The following is a 24,950-nucleotide window of genomic DNA, read 5'->3' on the forward strand; positions in this document are numbered from 1 at the left end:
ACCTGTAAAGTTCTGTGATGATACCTTGAGCGGTTGCGAAGTTATCGTGCTAACAGACACACAGACCTTGACCTACTTTCACCAATTTCGAACACGTGATCGATTCTTTCCCTTCTATACACCTGTAAAATTTTGTCATGATATCTCGAGCGGTTGCGAAGTTATCGTGCTAACAGACACACAGACACACACACAGACAGACAAACTGATAACAATACCAGCTTTGCTATCGCGGCTGGTAATAAAGCTCTATGTCATCGTATAGGAGTTAAGAGTCCATGCTTAAAGAAAGTGTATCGAACTTTAATGGCAAAAAACACTTCTGGTCACAATTTCTATAATTCACTTCAACATTGATATTACAAACAAAATTACTACCAATAGTCCGTCGTAAATATGATGTGCTTTTACAGTAACGGCAGACCACGGGACAACACACTGAAGATAAAGGTAAATATTTATTAAGACATAGACGAACGCGACACAGGCGTGGAACGTGTCAGAGTGAGTAGGGCTGTATTTTTGGCACTGTTCCGCTATATGTGCCTTGTGCATTTTTTTTTTCCTTTTTTTGTGTGTGGGTGGGGGACAGGAATGTCAGGTGCCACTTGAGGGCACTTTTCATGACAGTTTAAAAAAACTTACAACATTCCATGACTGGACTAATAACTGGGAATACAAAATCAAAAACAAAAAAGAATGGTACTCTGTTCTTGCTAAGGGGAAGTGTCTTAGGCTTCTCTTGGATATATTTGGCCCATTGTCAAAAAATGTCTGGTAGCACAGACAGGCAGTTTTAACGACAGCTTCAGAATGGTATGGATGCCACAACTGCTTCAACAGCTGTGAAGATAGCAAAGTTTTGGTGCTTCTCAAGCAGAAATATTTTACAAAACATACGGGGCAAGAATATTACACGCTAATTTTCGGTACAAGTATAGTGCTCTCGCTCACTTCACTCGCTCAAACATTAAACTGTCCTAAGCTTATGCTGTGCAACTGATCGCTTCATTGTACTTAATATCTTCACTCCATACGGGTACCTAACACCTCATAACTAAGCCAAAGAGGAGAACAAAGTGAAAAAAAGAACAGTAAAGAGATATCTATTAGCCAATGTTCTTTAGTCTTCATCGTAAAATTAGATTAAGATTTCTTACAAACACAGTCCCTGAAGAGAATTAAATTGAAATAATCAAGACTGACCTGAACTACTATAGATGACTGGAATACATTTAAGTTAACCTGAATGTATGTGTCTGCACCTGAACATATCTAACTGAATCAAAATCTCACACACACACACACACACACACACACACACACACACACACACACACACACACACACACACACACACACACACACACACACACACACACACACACACACACACACACACACACACACACACACACACACACACACACACACACACACACACACACACACACACACACACACACACACACACACACACACACACACACACACACACACACACACACACACACACACACACACACACACACACACACACACACACACACACACACACACACACACACACACACACACACACACACACACACACACACACACACACACACACACACACACACACACACACACACACACACACACACACACACACACACACACACACACACACACACACACACACACACACACACACACACACACACACACACACACACACACACACACACACACACACACACACACACACACACACACACACACACACACACACACACACACACACACACACACACACACACACACACACACACACACACACACACACACACACACACACACACACACACACACACACACACACACACACACACACACACACACACACACACACACACACACACACACACACACACACACACACACACACACACACACACACACACACACACACACACACACACACACACACACACACACACACACACACACACACACACACACACACACACACACACACACACACACACACACACACACACACACACACACACACACACACACACACACACACACACACACACACACACACACACACACACACACACACACACACACACACACACACACACACACACACACACACACACACACACACACACACACACACACACACACACACACACACACACACACACACACACACACACACACACACACACACACACACACACACACACACACACACACACACACACACACACACACACACACACACACACACACACACACACACACACACACACACACACACACACACACACACACACACACACACACACACACACACACACACACACACACACACACACACACACACACACACACACACACACACACACACACACACACACACACACACACAATATGGAATTACTAGGACCCAAACAGACCTGGACAGACCTAAATAGATATGAATGGAGGTAACTGGACCCGAACTCGCCAAAATCTACCTGATAATAATGAACCAGCTTAGTCGGGATGAAGGTGATGCTCCGGATCATACGAAACGTGAGGATAATAAACCACATTAAACCTCACTTGTTTTAAATGGACCCAATACTTGAGTGATCCTGTGTGAGCCTCGATAACATTGAGTCTGGGTATATTTGAAGGGTGAAGCTTAACACAACATAGCTTAAATAAACCAAAATGAATGTCCCTGAACTAATTTTAATAAAGGTGACCTGCGTGGACCTGAATAGACATGACTGAACCTTGATTACTGTGGCTGGGTCTGAGAATGGCTAATATAACCTACATGAAAAACTGCAGCAGTACCTGAAATGGCCAAAGTTGATGGTTGGACTATTTTTATCTCTCATTCGCTTTTCTGGAGGTTATGCCAACTGAAGGTAATGACGCTTGACATCCATGCAGACAAGTAGCATGTACATACGTGATCGATGAATGCATTTGTTTATTTAATTATAGGACTATTGTGGATATTTCTTGGTCCAGCGTTAGTTCGCCTATGTACAGTACCCTAGTATCTGACTCCGGTGGACATTTAATAACTAGGCTGTGACAGATCCTTGCACAGAAATTAGATGTTTTACACTGAAGGTGGCAATTGTTGCTGATATTATTGGTTTGGACTCAGGCTCATCTGAACGTGAACCCGGAGGACTGCAGGCTGAGGTTGCTCTGCAGATCATTATCCCCCTTTTGAATATAGGTAAAAAGTTTAGAGACGTTTGTACTGTGTAACTAGGCAGCGAGACAGCCTGGTTATATCAGTGCCACCACATGAAGGCATCTCTCTCCAACACCAATGGCCTTTACAATCACGAAATCAACAGCTTTGCGTGAAGTGATGTTGTAATTTACTATGGAATGTCACTGGTAATTGTAAGTTATGTCACACTATATAAAAGTTACGTTACATTGGGAACAGTTGTGTCCTCTTTGGAGTGCTGTATGTCTTGTCTCCACAACTTGAAGAATTAGCCTGAGATGAAATTAGTATTGTTAACTTTGTACATTCTTCATAGTAGCTCTCAGTGTAAATCTTTCTTCCTACCTAAAATATCTCACTGCACTTTTACACGACTAGGCTAATGTACCGTTTTCTGTTACGATTCCAACATAAATTTTTCTGGTTTTATGAAAATTTTGGATGGCGACGGAGGCATACATGGGAGAGCACTGAGATAAACGGTTCAGTAGTATAAACATCCCCTTAACTCCTTCCCTGTTATCAGAAAGGAGGATGGTCGACTGCAGAGAACAACAGTTTTAGCTTTCAGTCCACAGGGATTCAAGTTCATGTCAGCCTGGTGTTGCAACTACTACCGTACTATACTACTACTACTACTACAACTATTACTGCTATTACCACTACTATTACTTCCACAACTACTACTACTACTACTACTACTACTGCATCATCCGGTACTTGTATCTATTGGAAAACTGCACTTCCCATTGACTTTATCGCCTCCCTATGCAATTTCCTGCTGTGCCCTCTTAGTCTTCTCGTTGCAGGTAATGTGTAGTATCGCTTGCCAGATTCCTCGTTTCCCTTGTGAGTGTGTGTGTGTGTGTGTGTGTGTGTTTAATCTTTACTATGACCTCTCTGGGTGTTTTTCTTTCTTACTTTTTTTTTTTTTTTGAAACTTCGAAATGCAAGGGTTGGATGCATGATTCTGAAACCCCTTGAATACGAGAGGTCATTCCTAACTCGAATAAATATCAACTAGTAATAGCAGGAAAATAAATATAATGGCGTCATTGGTCTGAAGGAGTTAAGTACATGAAGGACAATACCTCTCTCTCTCTCTCTCTCTCTGCCCGTGTGATGCCTATTAGTCAATACAACCGTGAAATATCAACTTAAATGAGAAATGGCATTGGTAAGTTAGAAGCCAGTCTTCTTGATCCCTTCAAGAAAATTATGTCTTTTCCTTCTTTATTCTCATTCCTAGCTGACGATTTTATTCAGCTTACGATAGTCCAGACGATTTTTTCGACTTAGACTACTAAACTTCGAGAGGTTTATGAAGGGCAAGGTCTATCTCCTCTGTTTCCAAAAGTTTCTCCTGAGGTGGGTCGAAGTAGGAAGAAAACGCAAAAATAAAAATGACGTTAATATTTTCTTGTTCACGTTTCGCGGCCTCTCTGGCTTTGTGGTTATTCCAGCTTCATGATCAATCCTTCCCCAGTCAAGCCGTGCCCAACCTTACCTAATGAGAATGACTTAGGGAAGGACTGGCTTTGGGACTGAATCAACTTATCATCCTCACTGTGACCCCTCTCCCCACTCCCATAGTCCAGCACGGTGACACTCTGGACTTCTACTACAACGACGTGAAGGAGTCCGCCTCGCTGAGACTGGTGGTGGACGACAGCCTCAACAGATGGCACCACCACTGCTTTATCTTCACTCACCCAACCTTCAGGTCAGGCTTACGTACCCACACTGGTATGGCTACTGACACTAAGTCTCTTATTTTCGAATTTTGGGGAAGTGTTATAGTGTCTCTTCCTTACCAGTTAATTTCTACACACGATCCAATATTCGCAGAGTGTTTGTGGACGGAGAGGAAGCGGCTGCAGGCACGATGTCGGGAGAGGTTGCAACTCTGCCTTTCAATGGCACTTTGTATGTGGGTCAGGATCAGGATAGCTACGACGGCGGGTTGGATGCCACACAGGCCATCAGTGCCACCATGGCACAGGTGAGTGCCACCAGGGATCTGTTGTTTCAATTTACCCTGTTCTCGGGCAACTCTATTCATTCTAGGAATTATTAGTCTTAGTGAAGGGAACAGCATAATGAATGGGTCTGCGTCGAAGGCACTGATGGTATACTGGCATAACATGGGACCTAGACAGCTGATGGCAAACCAGGGCTAGGGTTTTAATGATACTTTTACGAATATTATATCACTTGCAATTTTAGATCCCCATCAGTAGAGGAAATCAACGGTTTTTAGTGGGTTCCACCGCTACCAGCTTTGCCAAATCTACCTGCTCTAGGAATCACATTTGGACGCTGCACCTCGGTAACTGGGACCCCTTTCGTTACCTAATTCTTCACACACAATAATCCTCCTGTAATGGGTCAAGCCACTGTTTTTCAAGGCCTTTGCTCTCATTCATACCAACCTTTTCATTCGTGGTGCCATACCCTAGCAACCAAGTCCCCTTTTGTTCAGGAATTCTACACACGATAATGCAACATTAAAGGGTTAAGCTATTTATTTTCAGGGTTCAAGATCCCCATCATATGAACAACTGTATCATCTCTTACCAACGTGTAACGATTAATGCTGTACTTTGCTCCTTTGGTCAGGTGAACATCTGGGACTTTGCTGTGAGCACCACCACCCTCAGGAAGGCGGCACAGTGTGAGGAGAACCCAAGAGGCAACATCTTCTCCACTGACCTCACCCCTGTGGAGGCCCCGAATGTCACTGAATCTGTCGTCCACATCCACACTTTCTGCAAATACGTTGCAGATTTTGTGGTCGTGCCCAAGATAGCCACACCAGAAGAGGCCTCGGACTTCTGTTCTCGAGCCAACTCTTCGTTCTTTGTCCCCGAAAGCGAGGAATCGAACGAGAGGCTCTATAATCAAAGCACCCTGTTTTTGGAGGAGTGTGGGATGAGGAGTTATAGACTACTGTTCCTGGGAGCCTCAGATGAAGAAGAGGAAGGGATCTGGAGGAAGGTCAACACCAGTGTACCCATCAGGTACAGTAACTGGTCACCTGGGGAACCTAATGGAGGGCGGAAGGGCAACTGCGTTGTTATGCGGGACACGGATGGCAAATGGAGTGACACCCTCTGCACTGAGCAGCAGTGTTTTGCTTGCCTCAGGACACACCGAGACTTACTCTTCCTGCGAGGGATGTGTGAACCCAGAGAAGACATGACCCGATTCCTGATGACCGGTTATATCAACAGGAGGCCATATTTCAGAGGGTTCTACAAGCACATCATCTACTATTCCGAGGAGAACACGTGGCTGCTTCGGCATACAGTCAGCAATACAACTCTCGCCACATTTACCCCACACGGCGACTCAGAATATCCCATTGGACGCCGTGAGTGGATGGTTCTGAGTTCCTTCTGTGGACACGCTATTGGTTCGACTGTGGTGATGGGTCTTTCCACATGCACCAACTACCACTTCATGTGTACCGATGGGGCCTGTGTGTCCCGAGCCAAACGATGCAATCTTCAAGACGACTGTGCCGATGGAAGCGATGAGGAGAACTGCAAGATCGTGGAGTTCAGCGAGAAATACTTCAGCTACCGACCCCCTCCCAGTGGAATCTTCGGCCAGCCTCTGGGGCTCGAACCTTTAGTAGACCTCGTTCGGTTCTCGAAAATAGACGACATCAACTTGGCATTCAACGTGGAGATCGAAGTCTCTCTTCTCTGGAGGGACCGGAACCTCAGATTTCAAAACCTCCGCGTGGAAGAAGGAAAGAACGAGCTATCCAAGGGAGATGTTAAGAAGATATGGGTACCCGAGGTGGAATTCCTGAACATCTACGACGGACAGCAGAAGGACCTCAAAGCCTCGGTGACGGTGAGGATAGATGGACCACCGGAGCCTCCAAGTTTCAATGACATCAGTATGAGTAAGATACGCAACACCTCCTCCTTACTGATTTACTCTGCACATAACATCCCAGACTCATCCTGTGTGTTCCTAATACTATGTCGGTGTTGCAACTACATAAATAACATACAAGAAAAGGTTACGGCGCAATATGAAACACACACACCCACACCCACACCCACACACACACACACACACACACATACACACACACACACACATACACACACACACACACATACACACACACACACACACACACACACACACACACACACACACACACACATACACACACACACACAGAGCCAAAGACGTATTACAATGCCCTCAATTTCTATCATCTGCAAAGAAAGGTAGACAGACAGACATACAGATAGACAGACAGCAAGATCCAATCAATTCCATATCCATCATTCTCCTCAGACAGATATATAGACTGATAAACTGTCGGATCTTCAAAATCAAATTCTATCTCTATAAACAAAGAGAACTAGACAGATAGATGAATACGTAGAAAGTAAGCTGGTTAGAAAGGAAGGTAGATATTCAGCCTTCAGGTCAATTAATCTTCTTACACATAGAAATGTCATTTACTTAGATAGGTCGATACATATATATAGACAGATAAATACAGATGAATAGATTTAGACAGACAGACCGACAGACAGACAGAAAGACAGACACACACAGAAAAATAGACAGGTCTTTAGTTTTCTCGATTAACTGATAGAGAGAGAGAGAGAGAGAGAGAGAGAGAGAGAGAGAGAGAGAGAGAGAGAGAGAGAGAGAGAGAGAGAGAGAGATTTCGTCTGTTTTAGTTCTATGATCTTAAACTATAATAAATAAACTAAAATAAAATCTTCAGACAGACAGTCAGTGGAGTAGAAAAACAGATAGAGAAATAACTACACAAATAAGCAGTCTATACTATCAATCTATCTGTAGCCCGACGCCCTAATTCCGCAAAGGGTGGCCACAGACAAAACGCCTCCAAGTCGCTCTGTCACCCATCATTTGACTGCCCTCCCTCAACACACTTCCCCCTCCCTCACATACCTCTCAACTCCATCCCTCCACCTCATCCTCGGTCTCCCCCTTCCTCTCCCTCCCTCCACTTCACCTACATACACCCTCTTAGTCAGTCTTTCATTCTCCAGTCTCTCCACATGTCCAAACCGGTCAATACTCACCAGTTCATCTCCCTACAGACTCAGTCCACTCGCCACTCAACGCACGGCTGGTCCTTCGTCAGCAGTACTCCGCCAGCTTCTCGTGCAACTTCCGCCTCTTCAACTACCCCTTCGACACCCAGAACTGTTCCATCTACATACGACTCTCATCCGCTGACACCGAGATAGTGGAATTCCAGGTCATATAGTGTTTTTTTTATCTATCTATGTATCTATTGCTAGACGCCTTACTCACACACGGATGGCCACAAACAAATCGCCTCCACGTCGCCCTGTCCCCCACTATTTCACTGCCCTTTTTGTTATTATTTTCAATATTGAGGTGGTTTGGCCATGTGGACTGGATGGAGAGTGAGAGACTGACGAGAAAAGTGCATATGAGTGACGTGGAGGGGGGATGGGGAGGGGGAGGCCAAGGATGAGATGGAGGTATAGAGTGGAGAGGTATATGAGAGAGAGAGAGATGTGAGCTGGGAGCAGGGCAGTGAAATGGCTGGGGACAGGGCAACATGGAGGCGGTTTGTTTGTGGCCACCCCTTACGAGATTAAGGAGTCTGGCAATAGTTAGATTATTACTGCTACCACTGCTGTCATTCCTACTGCTACTACTGCTGTCATTCCTACTGCTACTACTACTACTACTATTACTACTACTACTACTATCAATCCAGACAGGCACATATTTTTCCGTACCTTAGGAAGCCACGTGCACTACGTTGGCCGTAAATATAAAAATCAACAAATAGAGGCCTGATGGTTCAATAGGTTAGGCCAGATGGTGTCCAACCTTTTCTAATCCTCGCCCCTCACTGTTGACACGTTCCCTGCGCCCCCCTTCCTCAAATACTGTATTTTACTGGCATATTTGGCACATGTCAGTAAATATCATAGATTCTTCCAACCATCCATCAGCCAGTCCTACGTTGCCCCACGAGGAGAGTAGGAGCCCGGGGCTAGGCAGTTGGTCCTGACATTTAAGATGAGAGTAAATCATAGATTCTTAATTTTTGAAATTGTTTATATATTCAGATAACTGGATTTCTTATTCATATCTGAAATATTTTCTCCATATTTAGAAATGACTGAATTCCATCATAATTCATAGTTTTCAAATATAATTACCCTCTTTATCAAGCCTTCGCGCCCCCCCAGGCAGCCCTTCGTGCCCCCCTAGGAGGGCGCTCCCCACAGGTTGGAAACCTCTGGTTTAGACGCTGCAGCCAGATGTAGCACTGGAGTCTAACACTGAGGTCTGGCTGGTGTTAAGTGCTTACATTATGACGCTCAGGGAAGAGTGGCAGGTCATTCTAGCTTTTTTTTTTTTTTTTTTTTTTTTTTTTTTTTTTTTTAAGCAGAATATGAACAGGAGGAAGGGAAAAAAAATCTTCCTAACACCAAATGACATGATGTCCCTTATTCATAAAAAAAATTGTAACAGTTGGACTTGACGTACTGTACGTTGAAATTTAGGGGGAACTAATCTGAGGAAGCGATTTCCAAGGAGAAGCAGTTCAGGGAATAAAGCAATACCTGGTCTGGGCGGCATAGTCCTAGGTGTTACGCTCCAGTTAAAAGTAGTAAACAAATAAGTGGATGATAGAAAGACGAATAAATATCATTAATTCATTTCAGTTTATATAATCAGTTACTAAATTAATGCCTGTGTGTACAGAATGCTTCAGTGGTGTACCGAGGCATGAGAGACCTACCCAAGTTCACCATCAAGAATGAGGAGGTGGTTGTGATGGAGAGGGCTCATTACTCCGTTATAAAGGTAAGGTTTACTACTCACCCCATACACAGAGGCCTTGCGTTCCATTCCTGGCACGCATATATCCGAAACGTAGTCCAGTTCGGATTATTTTCTCGTGGAGGAGGGTCTAGGCTGAGTCAGGGTTGCTTAAGCTAGCTGTTATGGTGAAGTTAAAGATTGTTAATTTAGGTTGTTCGGATTATTTATAGAAAAGTTAGGTTAGAATAAACAAGATAATCAAGGGAAGAAAAAAACTTATCAGTGTCAATCTTCACAGGTAGAGGTCTTCCAAGTATTAAACAGTATTGTGGGATGGTGACAAGAACACGTTTAGAAATAATAGGTACCCTTGTCTTCCAGGTGGGGTTTCAGCTGAAGCGTCGGTACAGTCTCCTGGTGCTGACCATCTTTATCCCCACCTTCCTCCTCGTCCTCATCGGCTACACCACACTCTACGTCCAGCTAGCTGCATTTCAGGTTGGTACATTACTTTCGGCTGAATGCTAAACCCTTTGACTGCCATGAGTTCTACAAGATTAATAAATTCGTCCGCTCTAAGATGAAATATAAAACAAACCTCAGTTCTCAATACGAATGATTCTCCTTGGTTTCTAAACAAATCGACCCTCCGTTTTGAACACAGTTGGGTATTAAGAAATTATGGATCTTTGTCCCGTTACACCTCCACCGCAGGTTCGGTCTGTGATGACGCTAACAACGATGCTGGTGATGTACACACTCTTCAACCAGGTGTCTTCAGGCCTACCCGACACCGCCTACATAAAGATGCTGGATATGTGGTTCTTTTTCTGCATCTTCCTCATCCTCAGCATCATCGTCTTGCACATCAGCGTAGAGCACCTGGAGCCCGGACCACCACCACCCACCACCGTAAAACCCATGCATAACTCTAACTCTAACCCACACGCCATCCCTGCTAAAACTAAGTATGTACCAGCATCAACTACCAGCGTTAAACCCAGGCACGTTCGCTGTAACCTTCAAACCCTACCAAAGCAAAGTATTTACCACCACCACCTACCACCGTAACACCCATGCATATTCACTCTAACCTGCTAGCCATCCCTGCTAAAACTAAGTATGTACCAGCATCAACTACCAACGTTAAACCCAGGCACGTTCACTCTAACCCACCAACCCTACTAAAGCAAAATACATACCATCACCAGCTACCATCGTCAAGCCCATGCACGTTCACACAAACCCACAAGCCATACCTACCAAAACTTATTATGCATCACCACCATCGTCAAACCCATACATGTTCACTCTAACCACAAGCCATGCCTACAAGAGCTAAGTATGCACCACCACCAGCTATTATCGTTGAATTTCTACATATTTACCCTTGGGCCCGTATTCCCGTCTCTTAAGGAAGCTCCCTAACACCACTGCCTGAGCGATCTATTCTGCTTATTACACCTGATTGTCCTAGTCTGTTTCATATAAATCCTTCTAGCGTTGCTATACTCGGCACGAATAACATACAAAAGGTTATTAGCCAGCCGTGTCCAAAAATCAATCGCCAAGGAAATAGTGCTAGGGAGCTCCCTTACCCGACGTGAATACAAGCCTTGTCTTAAGCCATCTCAACTATGTATACACGTACCACCCCCAGCCCTAGCTCCCATTGCCAAACCTCTGCATCTTCAGCCCCACCCCCGCCCATTCCTATTATAGCCAGGTATGCCTATCATATCAAGGACAGTGCAACCCCAGATCTGAGTGATATTCCCAGTGGAGCACCTTGTGGTCTAGTTGGCTGAGACGCTCCAATCGGATATGGCCCATTAAGGTTTAATATTGAGGAGTAAGTAGGGTTAAATTTGGCTCTCTCTTGTATTTTTTTTTTCTTGGAATGAACAGTTTGCGGGCTTCTGGCCTTGGGTTCCTCCTTCCTAGCATAGAAAAAAGGGTAATGTCACCAAGGGGCAGAGAAAAGTCACTCTTGCCTGAAATGTGTGGACTGAGTAACCTATCTCATCAAGCCATATGATCTAACTGGGGCAACACTGGGTTGGATGCAGGCTGGATCACACCAGAAATGGCGGGTGTTGGTGCCCAGTACCAGGGGACATGTGACGGCTGCAAGGGATCAGCCTCATACTTTTAAAATTAAGGCAGTCATCACCATCATCATCACCATCATCATCATCATCATCATCATCATCATGCTGACTCTGTCTTCCCTTTCTTCACACTAACGGGCCCCTAGTTGATGCTCGTCAGTAGTCTCTCTTCGTCCCCCCCCCCTCTCTCTCTCTCTCTCGCTCGCTCTCTCTCTCTCTCGCTCTCTCTCTCTCTCTCTCTCTCTCTCTCTCTCTCTGTATGTGTGTGTCAAAGAACGTCAGTTTTAATTCACATATCAACCCCAATAACAACTTGTCATCATCAACATCAAAACCACTACCGCCACTACCACCAAAACTAATACTCAGATCACGAATAACCACCACCACCACCACCACCACCATCATCATCACGAGTAACCACCACCATCATCATCACGAGTAACCACCACCACCACTATCATCATATTCACCATCATCACGAATAATCACCACTACCATCATCATCATTATCACGCGTAACCACCACCACCATCATTTTCATCATCACGAATAACCACCACTACCATCATCATCATCATCATCATCACTAACTCTTACTCCCCTTCCTCAGAATCACTGCTCCGTGGGTGATGTTCGTCAGTAGGAGCTTCGTCTATCCCACCATCGTCATCTTCTTCAACGTCCTCTTCTGGATCGTCATAATATTTGTGTTTGAGTGACAGGCTCGTAATATTTGTAAAAACTGTAATAAGCCCTACGAAACATCTTTGACGACTGTTATAAGTAAAAAAAAAAAAAAAAAGCATTTGGAAATCTACCAAAAAATAAAAAGGAAACTCTTGGAAATCTGAAACCTGTGAAAATCTATTATAGCTGTTTTTTTTTTTTTCTAGCTTCCTTTTTATATCTGTGAAAATGTGTGTGTGTGTGTGTGTGTGTGAGAGAGAGAGAGAGAGAGAGAGAGAGAGAGAGAGAGAGAGAGAGAGAGAGAGAGAGAGAGAGAGAGAGAGAATCTGCTATAATCTGTACAAACCCATCCAGTGTCCCATAAGCCTCTAAATCTTGTGACGTATTTCAATAAGTAATTCTTGTGGTAGGTGTGGGCGCCCTCCATCCACTCACTCGATGTAGTGCTGCTTTCAAGAGACTCTATAATGAGTGACAAGCCAAACAGTTTATTGCAACTCAGGAAACCAGTTACTACTTTTGTCGGTAACCATATAACCAAATGACGCCTTTTGGTTTAGTGAATTACATCGCTCCAACCTGATAGGGTCTGTAAGGACTTATATCTGAGGAGTGTTTTCGGTTTATTGCTCACATAATGCTACTCAAGGGCGAACGTGGCTGGTCTCCCTGTGCTTATACGTCCGGCCATGACGCTCCTGAATATGGGGAAAAAGCTGGATCACAGACAGAATATGCTTGGTACTTTCAGATGATTTTATTGCTCACATAGTGCCACTCAGGGACGAACGTGGCTGGTCTCCGTGGTCTTGTACGTCATGCTATTACGCTCCTAAAAGGGTAAAAACAGAAGCTGGATCATAGACACATTATATTTGCTGCTTCCAGATGACTTTATTAACTTCCAAAACGATGTGTGGCTAAAAGACAGATTATTGAAGATTGTCACTTATTTATTTGTTTATTTCTTCTTCTTCTTCTTATCATCATCATCATCATCATCATCATCATCATCATCATTATTATTATTATTTATTATTATTATTATTATTATTTTGAGGGACCTAGACCATTCCTACAACCTGAATATTTAATCAGGATTGCGTGAAATTTTTTCAGCTCTTAGTTATGTGGTAGGTATGAGTCTCCTTGGTTACTAGTCAAATTTATCCTCCAGTCTGACTACAATTGGCCACAAACTGAACTGAAAAATGTTATTGATCTTTGTCAAACGGAATAAAATTGTCTAGAGATTGCAAGACTTAAAAAGGATTATTGGATTGAAGGGACTGATTATTTGACTACAAGCTGCATCTGTTGACGGTAGAATTAAACTGATAAATAAAATAAATAAAGGTAAAAAATAAAGAGCATTACTAACCTGGTGACATAAAATAAAGTGTATTCTTGCTTTGTGGTGTTGCCGTGGATTTGCTGAAAAATTTAGAAGGAGAGATTAGAACATAAGAGACTGACTAAGAGAGTATGTGTTTGAGGTGGAGACGGTAGGAGATGGGGAAGACCGAGGATGAGGTGGAGGGGGGGAGGAGGGGGGGAGGAGACCGAGGATGAAGTGAAGGCATGGAGAGGTGTATGAGAGAGGATGTGTGTGAGATGGAGAGAGTGTAGCCTGATTGTGGTGGAAAGAGTGATATGAAGGTCGGTGGAAGAGAAGCGCTGTTATGTATATCGCTTGGGAGGGAGCATTGTGGTGTTGAAGGGGGTGTGCTGGAGTGTTGAAAGTAGCCGTGTTGGTGTGATTGTGGAGAGAGAGGAGCATGAAAGGCTGGCTAGAAGAGTATGTGAGTGAGGTGGAAGGGGAGGAGAAGGGGGAGAACGAGGATGAGGTAAGGGATGAGGTAGAGAGGTATATGAATGTGTGTGTGTGTGTGTGTGTGTGTGTGTGTGTGTGTGTGTGTGTGTGTGTGTTAATTTGACTGCGTGGTGAGAATGGAGAATGAACGAACAGGAGAGTGTACTAGTATGTGAGTGATGTGGAGAGGGAAGAGAAGGGGTGACCGAGGAGATGTGCTCAGAGGGATGGGGTGAAGAGGTATATGAGAGAGGTGTGTGAGTTAGCGAGAGGGTGTGTGTGAACTGATTTGTGCTGAGAGAATGGAGAATGGATGATTGGCAATGAGAGTATGTGAGTGAAATGGAGGGGGAAGAAAAGGAGAAGAACGAGTATGTGGTGGAGGAATGAGGTAGAGAGGTACGTAAGTGTGTGTGTGTGTGTGTGTGTGTGTGTGTGTGTGTTGGTTTGACTGTGCAGAGAATTTAGAATGAGTGATTGACTAGCCACCCCAAACAGGATTGAGGCGTCTGGCAATAGATAGATAGATAGATAGATTGACTAGCAGAAAGTATGATAGTGAGGTGAAGGGGGAGGGGAAGGGGGCGATAGAGGAGAAGCAGGTGGAGAGGTATATGAGAAAGGGAGGGTGTGAGTTAGCGAGAGAGGGTGTTGAAATTGGTCTGTGTGGAGACAATGGGGAATGATTGACTAGGAGAGTGAATGCAAATGACGAGGAGGAGGAGACCGAGGATGAAGTGGAGGGATGGAATGTAGAGGCATTTGAATCAGGATAATGTGGGCGGGAGGAGGGGCAGACAGATGGCAGATGAGAGGGTGACATGAAAAAAATAATAAAAAAAAAAATGTCTGCTAAAATGAATAAAAAAATAATGTGGAGACAACAAGAGCAATATATAAAAGGCGTCCTCAGGTTGAAAGGGTACGAGAGAGAGAGAGAGAGAGAGAGAGAGAGAGAGAGAGAGAGAGAGAGAGAGAGAGAGAGAGAGAGAGAGAGAGAGAGAGAGAGAGAGAGAGAGAGAGAGAGAGAGAGAGAGATCAAATAATGTGTAGCAAAGCAGAAGTTAAGAGTTTTACATACAGAGTGCATGGAGGAGGGTTGTTTGGGAAGCACAGTGGGTGGAGTAGTTGGATTAATGTACACACTTACTTGCTACACACACACACACACACACACACACACACACACACACACACACACACACACACACACACGTGCTACCCTAGTCAACCATTGCAAACACTTCAAGAGGTTTAGTTAATATCACAATTCTATTTCTTTTCCACTGAATTATCAGTTCGTGTTAAAACTGCTGACTGCAAGGACGAGAGGCCGATTCTAGAGCTGGGAGTAAGTTATTTTTTTTTATAAAGTCTTCACTGATCTCTCACATCCACAGACGTCTCGTAAAAACCCATCGACAATGATATGATCACAGCAGAAATTTGTGGCGCATAAGATTGCTGAACCACAGTGTATGGAGCGCCTAAGCCAAAAAGCACGATCATACTGTAGATGTAAAAAATAATGATCAATGTGGGTGATCAGGAACTATAGCATTTTTTTCTTATATCATTTGTCTGTTCTAAAAGGATGACAAAATAAAATGAGAAGATATATATATTTTTTATCTTTGTGATTCTAACGTACCATAGTGCATAGGAGAGTAAAAAAATACCAGAATCAATTTGTTTGTAAGGCGGATTGAGAAATGGCTATCTTGGTACATGGTAAATTTAGTTTCAGGAGAGAGAGAGAGAGAGAGAGAGAGAGAGAGAGAGAGAGAGAGAGAGAGAGAGAGAGAGAGAGAGAGAGAGAGAGAGAGAGAGAGAGAGAGAGAGAGAGAGAGATTATATACCTCCCGTCTGTTGTGCAATCTGTTGTGTATGTGTATTTCGTCGTAGTGGTGAAATTTCCTTAACATTCTAGCAACGGTACTCTCACAGTCTGTCGTAATTGTTGCCAATATTTGTTTGCATTACAATACGCCCTTAATCACACCAGCACCACACTATCACCGTCAGTCACACCAGCACCACACTACAATCGTCAGCCACACCACCACCGCACTCACACCGTCACCACACCAGCACCACACTACCACCGTCACCCACACCAGCACCACACTAACACCGTCACCCACACCAGCACCACACTAACACCGTCACCCACACCAGCACCACATTTACACCAGTACAGCGCCACACTGTCAAACCTTACCAGCGGAGTAGCAATGGTCAGGCAGCGGCGGGTGGGCTAGTTGACCAGGCAGGGTGAGGAGCAGGACGGGGGCAGGCCAGAGGTTCACCATATATCTGTACCAGCACACTCACATTCCCCTACCACGCAGCAGTCAGTAACAGATCACGGTATATTGCAAAATTATACCATTTCCAAAATTTTTACCTTTTCCCCCAATCTCCTCTGTGCTTTATAGATCTTTTTAATATTGATATACTATACATCAGCGACGCACAAGAGGATAATGGGGTGTAAGGTGTGGAAGACATCGCTAAACCTAAAAATGTCACCTAGGCCGTATTCTCGTCGGTTAAAGAAGCTCCGTAACGCCTTTTCCAAAGCAATTTAGTTTGCACAGTACACCTTACTGCCCTGTTCTGTGTGACATTATTCTAATGTCGCCATTCAGCATAAATAACATACAAAAGGATATTAACCAGCGGTATCTAAAAATAAATCGCCAACGAGTAAGCGTTAAGGGGCCTGGTTTCCCGACAAGAACAAGAGCGTAAGTGACATCGTTGGCGCTTCCTTTACAAAGCGCTGTGTTCCTCGCCTTACACCTCAGTATCGTCTTGAATAGCATTAATGGAAAGCATATCAACTTAAAAACTACTTAAACGGCACAGAGAAGATTCTTAGGGTGTAATAATACAAGAACATCGCTTAGGAAAATGGTCTAAGAAGCCTCCTGTACGACTTCCAAGCGACTGGCAAACACCAACACTAATACCCTTTCCTTATTAATTCGGACAAACCTTTTTCAAAATTTTCCTCCATAAAATGTAACTAGTTTTTAATAATACCCTTATGTGTAATGATTAACATTTGTCTGACATAAAGGTATAATGAAGGGCTTAGGAAAATACGTGGATGAAGCTATTTATGCAATTTTGCAATGTTTATTCAATGTCCATGACAAGCTTAATTATTTAGGCAGCTTTATCAACAAACTTAAATCTGATAGGAAGCTTAAGGCCCAGACACACTTATATGTGTGACTGCCGCGAGGAAACGAGGCTCAGGGGTTCATCCAACGTTCAGACTCGAATAGTACAGCAGCTCTAACCCGGTGCCTCGTTTCATCTCGTCGATCATATGTTTCGAGCTAGTGTGGCCGCACACTTATATTTAAAGTCACTGTTTCTGGTTGGAGAAGCCCTCTTGCTAAGATTGATTGCCATGATATTTGTGTTTCATAACTTTAAGATCACTGTATAATATCCCGTCTGGTAGGCTAAGTACTGTATATTACAAATGTGTGTGTGTGTGTGTGTGTGTGTGTGTGTGTGTGTTAGCATTCTGAACCCATTAGTCAGAAAAAATAACACTATATGCGATGGATCACCACAGGAAAGCGTATAAATAATTGAAAACATACAAAAGTGAGTATAACTTCATTTCTAGCCAGAGCACAGCAAGTAAGGGTACCAGAGTGCTTGTGTTTTCAGCATGCGAGTATCCTTCAGTTTATTCTTTCCCTTTCCAGATGTTTTCATGCAGCGTAGCAAAGGTTTCTCTTGCTGGAGAGGAAGATACATTGAGTTGATTAGGAAATACAGTGACATGCCAGTATTTTTCACTGTATCCTTTGTCTACGAGTATATAGACAGGATGAAGAATGAGAGCCTGACTACAAGAGTGTATGTGAGTGAGGTGGTTTTGAAGAGGAGGAGGAGAAGATCAAGGATGAGATATGTGGTATTAAGTGGAGAGATATGAGAGAGGGGGATGTGTACTGGGGAGAGGGTAGTCAAATGGCAGAGTTCAAGGCGGCGAGGAGGCGATTTGTTTGTGGTGAGGAGGCGAATTGTTTGTGGCCGCCCATTTCGGGATAAAAGGGTCTGGCAAAAGATAGATAGATAGACAGGTAGAAAGATAGATCCTTGCTCTCTCGAGTCTGTTTTACAAAGACAGTTCTCGTATGACTTTAAACAATCTACTTTATAGTTCTATAGTTGTCTTTATTAAGGATTGTTTTATTATGTGCTAATTGTTTTTAGAGGATTTTATTGAGCATAGAATATACAGCATTTTGTGTACTATAGAGGTTACAAACAACATTCATCAGCTTTTTATCCCTCTCAGTCCGGTGGCATGTTATTGTATTTCATTCCTGCTGTAACCAAACGATTTATTGCAGCTTCAGGGAGACGTATGGAAGATAAAGCTGTTAATGAAGCCCATATCTGACCACTTCATTTCGAAAAGCTTAAGTTGAATAAATCGTCTAAATGAAATACAAATTGGTTAAATACGCTGATATCTTTCCTATTTTATCTATACCCTCGCTAAGGAGTTTCCTTCAAGTTAAGAGATGTTTCCTCTTAATGTATCTAACTCTGTTTGAGAGGCATCCTTCTGTCCTATTTTGTAAGTAGCAAAAAACGAAATATAAATGATGCTTGAGCTGAGAGATATTGAAGTCTGTGTTCCTTTTATATTTTCTTATAAACTCAGTCTCTCAACAACGGTATTTTAGTTTGCAAAATATCCGGTACACAACCTGGTCAGTAACTTGCAATGTGAAAACCAAAAGCCTCTCCCACTACAACATTCGGCTCTCCCACTACATTCGCCTATCTCACTGATTTGCCTCTGCCACTACAACATTCGCCTCTCCCACTGATTCGCCTCTCCCACTACAACAGCGTCACATTCTTCATCACGAACACATTGCCGGAGGTGTGAGTAGATGAGCTCAAAGCAAAACAAGAGAAAACTAACAGCCAGACCAGCCACGTAGACCACTAGTGTTCCCTGCAGAGTGAGAGAATATATTTTTAGGAAACTATCATATTTGGTACAAGTATTACCAGTTTACTTAATATAGTATTTATGTAGAAATACTCAGCTAGCCAGGTAGATAGATAAATAGACAGACAGGTAGACAGGTGGATAGACAGACAGACAGTTGGATAGATAGATAGACATAAATGGATGGATGGATAAATGGATGGATGGATAAATGGATGTATGGATGGAAAGCTGAATAGATGCTGGATAGATAGATTGATACCCAGATAGATGGATAGATGAACAGAAGGTATGGCTAATGAGAACATAGCGAGGAAATTACCCATATATTGGAGACTGCGAATGAGGATTTGACGGCCATGGTTGTGGGTGGGTTGAGGCAGCTGGTGATGTTGGGGGTGTAGCTGTTGAGCCAGTAGTCATACAGGCCTGCTTCTCTCACTGCCATAATCCTGGAAACACGTGACTATATGTTACTATCCCCCTATCTCTTTCGTTTTGCTCAGATCCTCGTCCTTTTGCAACCTATTTCATGTAGTTCAGTGGCAGAAGAGATATTGCTATGGCTCTTCATCCGTTCCATTGCACTTTCTCATGACTTGCATCGTATTCTACTCTTAATCTAATGCTACAAGTAAGAAACTAAGAAGGAAAGATGGAAATTTTAGTCCAAGTTAGGGCCCACATTCATTCAAGTAATCTCTTTTTAATATTAATCTAAATCAAGTCAAATATCTTTAATCATCTCACGAGCTCCATACCAGATCAAGCAGGTAAAACTGATGTACGAGTCTGGTAGCTGACCTGCGACTGAAAGCGTTTATGAATGAGCTGTCCTTGGGGCCCGTCATGGCAGACATTGAGGTTATAAACTCTTCACGTGCCAGATAGAAGTCACACCTTCCTGCTGATGCCAAGAAAACGGTTAAAAAAGACAAGAGTACTCAATACACTTCTATGTAACGTTTTCGATGCATTGTCAGTGGTCTTATTTTCAGTATATTTAAGTTTCAGTGGTCTTACGATATGATTAAAGTTATACAATATATGGTGAACAATAAAAATGTATTCATGATCAACAAAACACAAGCCGGACTGGCAATCAAACCACTAAAACCTTCTGGAAAAATGCTGACTACCGTTCTTTTACTGTGGGTCCATTTTCTTTTACTGTGGGTCCATTTTCTTTTACTGTGGGTCCATTTTCTTTTACTGTGGGTCCATTTTCTTTTACTGTGGGTCCATTTGCTGTTACTGTGGGTCCACTTTCTTTTACTGTGGGTCCATTTTCTTTTACTGTAGGTCCATTTTCTTAACCGTAACTAGCGAACGGACGCAAACACATTCCCAGGTCAAGGTCAATATGCAAAGTGTTTGACGTTCACTGCAAAAAATGCCAAGTATGTATTCAACTGTAATTGGGTCGATCAAGATGGCCTCTTTTGTCATTTTTTTGTTTGTTATTAATAAACGGTTTCATTCAGGTAAGGTGTTCTCCCTGGTTTATCATGTAGGCGGTTTGAGATAAAATATTTACCAGTCTCATCGCCTGCCTTTGTTTTGTTAATATAAGAGTAGGAGGTCACACACACACACACACACACACACACACACACACACACCCCTCCCCTGCTTCCTGCACCTCTGTCTCTCTCTATCTCTGTCTCTTTCTCTGTCTTTCTCTCTCTCTCTCTAACCCACCTGTCGCTGAAAAGTCCTGTGCCATCATTATCTTGGCCACCGTCTCCACGTTTATTAGCGTGTGGTCTCCCCTCCTCACTTTGACATCCAGGTTCTTGTCCAGCTCAGAGACGCCAAAGGTTTGAAATCTACCTTTCTTCTGTAGATCACTTATGTCACGGAAAACACCACTCTTAGCTGTCTGAAAGGAGCAAAATGACTGTCTCAAAAGCAATATTAATAAGGTCCATCTATACTAGGCTAGAAATGTACATATTGCTATGTAAAGTGCTGTACCATGCACTTATGTCACGGAAAACACCATTCTTAGCCATCTGAAAGTAGCAAAATGAAAGTAGCAAAGAGGCAGTATTAATAGGGTCCGCCCATACTAGACTAGAAATGTACACATTGCTACCTAAAGTGCTGGATCGCGCAATAATGTTGAGGAAAACACCCGTCCCAGACGTCTGGAAGTAATGGAGCAAAATATTCTCAAGAGTGATTTATAAAGCCTATCCGCAGTGAAGAGAGAATCAGACATACTGTGGCATAAGTTGTTCATCCGTGTAAGTCCCCATTAAAATCAAATAACAACCTATATAACCAGGCCGCGTCGTTGGTATGTGGTTTCTCGTTGTACTCTGCAGTATGCTTCACCATAAGAAATGGCTTGGCCAGGACGTGGCCCAGCGATACAAGTATGTTAAATTTCTTGTGTTTATCTTGGTTTGCATGATCAGATAATTTACTTCTGACTATGTCCGAGTCTCGCCTCAGTCACAATAGGCCCATTAAATGACAGGGCAAAAAAATAAATCTATGTCCAATGACACTATGTGCTACTATACAAGCCTTCAGGAGACAAAGACGCATAATATTGACTGGGATAATAACAAACCTGAATAGTGTAAGCCTGATTAGTTCCCTCCTGCACTAAAAATATAATAGGATGATCAACCACGTCCCTGAGCGACTGTATGGGCATGGGGATGTATCTCACGGCCAGGAGGGACACTAGGTTGCCGGCATAGCTGCGTGTCAGCACCAAAGTTGTCAACATCCACACACCCAACACCACACGCTCCCACACCCACCACGTCCTGACAGAGCTGACGTCTGAAATAAGCACATGTACTTACTCCAAACTAAAGTATTAAAGAGTTATTGCTTCATACTGATAATTATCTCAGGTGGTGTTGTGTTTCCTTACTGTGTTTGTAATTATACCCAGTAAGATTATTTTTGCCCCATATCTGCATCAAAATATCACTTTGCTCTCATGGACCTTTCTTGCATGACCTTCAGCTGCAGCTTTCCTTAAAGTGCTGAGGTTTGTCATGAATGGTAAATAAAGAACCTAATACAAAATTATCATACTTGTATGAATTTCCATTGTGATGTGGTTGAACCATTAACAATCGGGATCAGACGAACCAGCATGATGTCACTGTTATTAGATATCTAAGGTTCGGAAGTGCCACTGGCAATTTTTTCTTCTGGATGTTTTAATAAAATTTTGTCACCAGTTACGTCTAGGTACACTGCTGAGTGGTAACCATAAATCGAAGTCGGCCTGCAACTCATTAACCCCTCCGCACACAATGACACGATTGTCGTTGCATGGGTGTGGCTGCAACTATACTGGTTGACACTTTTGGTGTCATTAAAGCATAAAAACTTTCGTCAGAGGAAAAGTTTTCAGCTGATCGGCGTCATTTTTGGAGGCGTCATAGCTTCCCTGTTCCTTGTCAAAAGTAATGAGCTGGCAACTGTGGGACCCGATACCAGCAAGAGAGCAGACAGGTTATTCAGTACCAAATGAGCTGTGAGTGGGGAAGGTACTACGCAGTTCTGTCCCTTTGAATTTCCACTCTTACCCCCGTCCTGGCTGTGCAACATATTTCACTATACAAGTAGTGCTTGTGTATAGTGTTTGGGCACTGTTGTGATTAGATTTGGTGTTTGCAATAGAAAATTTGGTGTTTGTGAAGCAATCCAGGTCGTTATCAGCCATTGACCCCACGAAGATTGTACTACTGTTTCTAAGCATCTACACTGCCTCTATCCTGCACCAAATGTGAGTATTCAGCTATCATAATAGTGACAGTGAATCATGTGAATATAGTGTGCATATCTTGTGAACAAAGAATTGGTGAAATACGTTCAGTAGCTTAAAGGAAGGCAGGAAACTGCCCTACAGTCACGACATGGCATGGGTACACCTTAGTATTTTGCATTTTTCTCATAAACTATGAGGCCTAGGATCACTATTGTGGGCTCAAATGAAAGCCAATGAAATTCTGCATAGGATGGTGAAATAAAAACATAACAGTTGCGAGAAAAGTTTTTTGCTAGAGCTCCCCGAAAAAAAAAAATCTGTTGTCTGTTGGAAATGGGTTTTATTTTTTTGCTTATTACTCGAATACCATACCTCATATCAAACTGGGACCTCCAGCATTCGAAAGCTAATAAAATTCTCTTTCCAATAATTGTATAACATGTAGAGATTGATTAGTAAACATTCGACTTATGATGTTGGGAAGTGAGATGTATGCTCCTAAATGTTTATTCACGTGGCCCTAATGTACATAGTGTGTTTTTTTGTGTGTTATTTTTGCTTATCATGTAGAACAAACATTGACGATTATATGGGTTTTGTGGCAAAATAAATATGTTTGGATGGTGAAAATAGGCCGAGAATACACATTTTTGGAGCACGCAGCAGGCGGGGGGGAGGGGAAAAAAGCTGGCGCGTCATGTCCCACAAAACTTATGAGGGGTGACTGATAAGTTTTGAGCCTCACCCAGAAAACAGTGAGATAGGAAAATGAAATTTTGTCTACGTAATCTGCCAAATAACATTATTGAGTTAACAAAGTTTCTTGACCCTAACACTTTTCGTTTCCTTTTGGCAAGCTCTCAGAGTGAACGTACTTGACAGGTGTCGTGGAAATGAAGAAACTCGAGTACCGGTCCGTGATCACGTATCTTCAGTTGAAAGGCATGACTCCATCTGAGATCCATGAGGATATGGTGAACACTTTAGGAGAAGGTGCTCCTTACTATGCCACAGTCAAACGTTGGGTCAGAGAATTCAACATGGCAGAGAGAGCCTCGAAGATGATCGAAGGTCAGGGAGGCCATCGACAGAGACCACACCAGAGAACGTTGACCCTGTCCTCAGGATGGTTGTGGAAGATCGGTAACTGTCATCTCGTCAAATAGCAGACAGGTTGGGCATGTCCCAGGAGCGAGCCGACAATATTCTGAGGAACGAGCTTGGCTTGTCAAAGGTGTGTGCTCGCTGGGTGCCACGTCTCCTGACCCAGGAACAGAAGCACACACAGTGCACCCTGTCCACCAACAATTTGGAACTCTTCGAAGCTGATCCAGAAAATTTCTTGTCTCAATTCGTTACCATGGACAAGTCCTGGGTTTATCACTACCAGCCTGAGACCAGACAGCAGTCGATGCAGTGGAAGTATGTCTCCTCTCCCAGCCCAAAGAAGGCCAAGGTCACAGCCTCGGCCAGAAAGGTTATGGCGTCCGTTTTCTGGGATGCACGAGGGGTGTTGCTGGTGGATTATCTCCAAA

The 24,950-nt window shown here is 43.2% G+C and overlaps 2 protein-coding genes across 2 annotated transcripts in view; one reads left to right on the forward strand and one right to left on the reverse strand.

Annotated features, from left to right (window-relative positions):
- The window catches only part of LOC145393830 (uncharacterized), a 122,149-nt gene extending 109,256 nt beyond the window's left edge, over positions 1–12,893 (forward strand). The window contains exons 7-14 of the mRNA XM_080267874.1: positions 4,832–4,961; positions 5,087–5,240; positions 5,858–7,154; positions 8,347–8,507; positions 10,001–10,102; positions 10,442–10,558; positions 10,775–11,064; positions 12,785–12,893. Of these exons, the coding sequence (XP_080124000.1) occupies positions 4,832–4,961; positions 5,087–5,240; positions 5,858–7,154; positions 8,347–8,507; positions 10,001–10,102; positions 10,442–10,558; positions 10,775–11,064; positions 12,785–12,893 (2,360 nt within the window). The remainder of the gene's footprint in view (positions 1–4,831; positions 4,962–5,086; positions 5,241–5,857; positions 7,155–8,346; positions 8,508–10,000; positions 10,103–10,441; positions 10,559–10,774; positions 11,065–12,784) is intronic.
- A 746-nt stretch (positions 12,894–13,639) lies between these two features.
- LOC145393831 (glutamate receptor 3-like) lies at positions 13,640–22,749 on the reverse strand. Its single transcript, XM_080267875.1, has 7 exons — positions 22,734–22,749; positions 22,255–22,472; positions 21,375–21,555; positions 20,478–20,577; positions 19,996–20,125; positions 19,560–19,676; positions 13,640–13,693 (listed from the first exon to the last, which is right to left on the reverse strand). Exons 1-7 carry the CDS (start codon positions 22,747–22,749, stop codon positions 13,640–13,642), a joined length of 816 nt encoding a protein of 271 aa, XP_080124001.1.
- Positions 22,750–24,950: the final 2,201 nt, after the last annotated feature.

This window comes from Coenobita brevimanus, chromosome 25 (assembly GCF_032717465.1).
Source record: "Coenobita brevimanus isolate Jiangsu-jjx chromosome 25, ASM3271746v2, whole genome shotgun sequence".
Lineage (NCBI taxonomy): Eukaryota > Metazoa > Arthropoda > Malacostraca > Decapoda > Coenobitidae > Coenobita > Coenobita brevimanus.